The sequence below is a fragment of the Chaetura pelagica genome, unplaced genomic scaffold (genome assembly GCF_000747805.2).
Source record: "Chaetura pelagica isolate M959 unplaced genomic scaffold, ChaPel_1.0 scaffold414, whole genome shotgun sequence".
In the NCBI taxonomy this organism is placed as follows: Eukaryota; Metazoa; Chordata; class Aves; order Apodiformes; family Apodidae; genus Chaetura; species Chaetura pelagica.
The window spans coordinates 549065-553042 of record NW_009952976.1 but is presented as its reverse complement, the minus strand read 5'-3'; the positions used below and the strand labels follow the sequence as shown (position 1 = coordinate 553042).

Below are 3978 nucleotides of genomic sequence, written 5' to 3'. Positions count from 1 at the left end.
ATGCTGGGAAAAGAAAGATACCAACAACATCTGTCTCCCTCTACCACTTCCCTTCCATGGCATGAGCTCTCAGCTACAAGCTGCAGCCCAGAAACAAACAGCTAAAACACCCCTTCAACTTTCTGAGGAGCAAAAAGGGAAACACCAACTATGTCAATCAAGCTCTCCAGCTCAGCATCAACTACCACCTCACACATAGGAAACCCCAGCGCCTGCCTTCCTGCTGGCTGGCTCTGGGACCACCTTACCTGTGGTTTACAAAGTTGCCAGTGACAAAAGAGCCTCTTCTCATCCACAAGGTCTAACCTCAGTGCAGGCAATGCAAAACAACTACAGAAGCCCCAGAGATGGCAAGGCCATAGCACAGCTGCTTCCATACACTTCAAGGAAGCCTATGCCAAACTTGCTTGCCACAGGCTGCTGTGCTACCAACACTAAAGCCAGAGGCAGCAGAGGCTAACATGATTGTAAAGCCCATCTATGACCCAAAGGAGGAATGGTTGTGCTGACCATAGGGGCTGTGCCATTACCTACAGGATCATGACAGGTGTCTCACTGCCCCTGCCCTGCCTGGGTTTCAAGGGGACACACAGAGGAGCTGCACAGATCAGAACCAGAAGAGACATGTTGCACACACATCTCTTGGCTTTGGCTTCATTTCCACATATAAAATGACAGCCTCCCACGTTTACCTTGACGTGGAAATCCACTGGAATGGTCCTGGCTCCCACCAGTTTTTTCATGAGGTAACTTCTCCAGTCAGTGAATTTGGCATGGATAGCTACATATGCGTAAGAAAAAAAGCAAACATTTATGACCAAGGAATTAGAGCACTACACTACACCTTTCTTCCTTTTTGAGAGTCCACCTGTATTAAAAGGTTTTCTTCATATTCAGATCCTGTACCTGCTCTCAGGCAGACTCTGTGCTGCAAGGTGACCCTCACGACTGGCTGCAAGGGATCACCATCAGACTGGACTGGGCCAACCAGACACCAAACTCCACTGTTCTAGATGTGCAAGTGGCATTAGAGTAAAAACACGTGAGCCATACAAAGCAAATCTCAGCTTGCCAGAATTCTGATAAACTGGCATCCCTCTCTAAACTGTTAGCTGAACAAGGGCTAGATCCAGTGCACTCCCCAGAGACACTGTCCAGGACATCAGTTGAAGAAATTTCCCCAAAGGTTAAGCATAGCCACCATGTGGGTCAGAACGAGGAACAGCCACCTGCATTAGCCTCTGCCCACAGGTCAGACACCAGCTCTGCATCCAGCACTCAGGTCAATCACAGGGAGATGCAGAGGGAGCAGTCTCCAGTTTCCCAAATAATCAATTGTTCCTTGTAACTCAGAGCACAAATGGAGCTGTGGTCCCACACACAGTGGGAGGAACTGTCCCGCTGCACTAGGCATAAACCAAGACATGCCCAGGCACATGCTGACCCCTCTTGTTCCACACTCACTTTGTGGTGGTACCAGGATTTTGCTGTTGATGGCACACCAGCCAATGGGGTGAATATCCACTGTGCCCAAATTGCACCAGAAGTCATGGCTGGCGTCATCCTCAAAGCCCTCATATCGCAGAAGGGCCCTGTATCCTGCCAGGACAGAGCAGACAACCAGAGAAAGGCTTTAGAGGCTAAGAATTTCTCCTTTCCCTATCAGACACCACAGGCTTACTCCCTACAGCATGGCCTTCAGAGCTCTGCATAGGTTATCCGAGCTCCTCCCAAACATTCTGGAGACAGAACTGCTCTTGCAAAGAGCCCAGCAACCAGAACAAGAACCAGATGCTGATTTTCTCCCACCCACGCACCATGGTATTTCCTGCTCCAAAATCTTTCAGCAATTGCAGAGCTGATGCTCTGCTTGACCGGCTACACTTGGCTCTCCAAAGCTTCACTCAGAAGGCAGCCATCCCCAGCTGTCAGAAATTACACTGGAGACATACCTACAGTCTGGATGACGGATGCAATCCAGTAAACGCGGCTGGGGAGCACGGCGTCACTGTTCAGCACTTCCACTTTCATACCTTTCACCACATCATCCCACTGATCGAAGAGGGGGACCTAAAGGATTGAGACAGCCACATTGAGTGGCAGCTGTTGACAATCAGAACTGGTCTCAGGCCCTCCTAGCTTTCAAAGCCGTGTTTTAGGCACCTACACTTTCACCTTAGGCCCAGGTTTAGATTCCTTACCCTTCCTATGTCTGCCAGCAGCTTGAAATGCAACCAAACCATCCAGATGTTCACAGAGGATAACAAAAGGCAGAACCTTGTATAGCAACACTTAACTATTTCACTGCCAGCTGTCCTATAATCCCAAAGTAGTTGCTGCCATTCATCCATGGTATCAAAATCCCTCAACTTCAAACTGCCATGTCTTCCCGACCAATCTTCAAGAAAAACACTATTTGGTTAGTGTTAGCAGAGATCACAACTAAAAAGAACATAACAAGTGAGTCTAAACACACAGAAAGGCTGGGACTGCTGTAATAACTAAAAACTGTCACTTCCCCATGGATCTGCCTGGTGGATAGCTGGCCCACAAGGACTGCAAATCAGTAAGACAGGAAGCAGACATGCTGGAGGGGCAATTACTGCCAGGCCCACATAAGCAGAGTTCCTCCCTGCACATCACCCTGGGCTGTGCTCACCCCCACAAAGTGCAAAGGCAACTGGGAGCTTTCTGCTCTTCCCCTGCCCCCTCAGCAAGAACTAACTCTGTCCCCAGCCAGCACTGGGCTATCACCACCAGCAGTACTTCTACAAGTCTCCCTTTGCTTCCTCCTTCAAAACTCCTCGTCCTTTTGTAGGACTCCCAATCTTAGCTGTGAGAAGCCCAAACTTCTTTCCTCGCATCAGATGGGTCTCAATAACCAGCTCTCCAGATCTCTCCCCACTTTGTCACAGGAATGTACAGGGGAGCCCCACACATCCAGCATGTCCCATGCACACTACGAGGGACAGCAAAAAGCTACTCACATGTTTGAAGCAGCTGACAGGAGCTTCCTTGAAGTTGTGCTCCTGCAGGTACTTTCCCCAGTCAAAGCCCAGGACAAGTGCTATAAACAGACACAACAGAAGAAAATCCGGTGAGATTATAAAAAAAACAGAGAGCGCTCAGTTACCTCTGGACTGCTGCTTGCAGCCACATTGTGGCCTGCTCTGTGGCAGAGCCCTGTCCCATCACACAGGGACTCTGTGCTCCAGCACATTTTCTCCAGTGGGAAATTCAAATGCATGAATGCATGGAGACCAGCTCCCACAAGGGGCTCAAAATATTATTAATCAGTTCTTGCTGTCACTTGCTTTTTGGGGGGCAGAAGGAGCAAAAAAAGGGGTCAAAATCAGCCTTGGGCTGAGAGTGGAGACTGCATCATGACAACACTAAACCACTTAGCAGCTTTGCCTGCCAGCAGCAACACTGCAGGGTCACATCAGCAGTGCCTGCTTCCCCAGAGGGTGCTGGGAAAATCAGAGTGAAGTACTGGGATATTAATCCCACAGTCAGTGGGGCAGAGAATGGCTGGGGGCAGCAGGGCACCTTTAAATCAGCTTTGCTGGTACCTTGTGAGAGACTGACTGAAAAAGCTTATGCTCCAGGTCAAGTTGCATGAGGAACAAGGATGAGGCTGCAATAGTGGATGGGCACGAACCCACCAGGGCATTGGCATGGAGAGGGGAGAGAGACGTGCCCTGTGTCCTGACAGCCTGTGTTGGAGTGATCCACACACACACGTTTCATACCAGGCAGGGTACCAGAGGGGAGGAAGAGCAGGCTGTAGCGCTTCCAACCCTTCAGGTGTCCTCATTTCTGTGGCTCCAGTAGCTGCATCTCCTCACATTTCTTACACTCACCATCCTGGCCTGTCAGTGTCCCATCTGCCAGCTGCCCTGTACCCTGTGAATGAAGGAAGGCCCCAATCTTGGCTGACCAAGCTGCCTTGTGCAAGACTTTAGCTTTCTTCGTTGG

At 49.9% G+C, this 3978-nt stretch overlaps 1 protein-coding gene across 1 annotated transcript in view; it reads right to left on the bottom strand.

The window, feature by feature from the left end:
• L3MBTL2 (l(3)mbt-like 2 (Drosophila)) overlaps positions 1–3978 on the bottom strand; it is a 29481-nt gene that overhangs the window by 14698 nt on the left and 10805 nt on the right. Inside the window, exons 5-9 of the mRNA XM_009996371.1 lie at positions 3864–3978; positions 2988–3067; positions 1953–2070; positions 1465–1599; positions 693–781 (exon numbers count right to left, since the gene is read on the bottom strand). The exon at positions 3864–3978 is cut by the window's right edge and continues 9 nt beyond it. Of these exons, the coding sequence (XP_009994673.1) occupies positions 693–781; positions 1465–1599; positions 1953–2070; positions 2988–3067; positions 3864–3978 (537 nt within the window). The remainder of the gene's footprint in view (positions 1–692; positions 782–1464; positions 1600–1952; positions 2071–2987; positions 3068–3863) is intronic.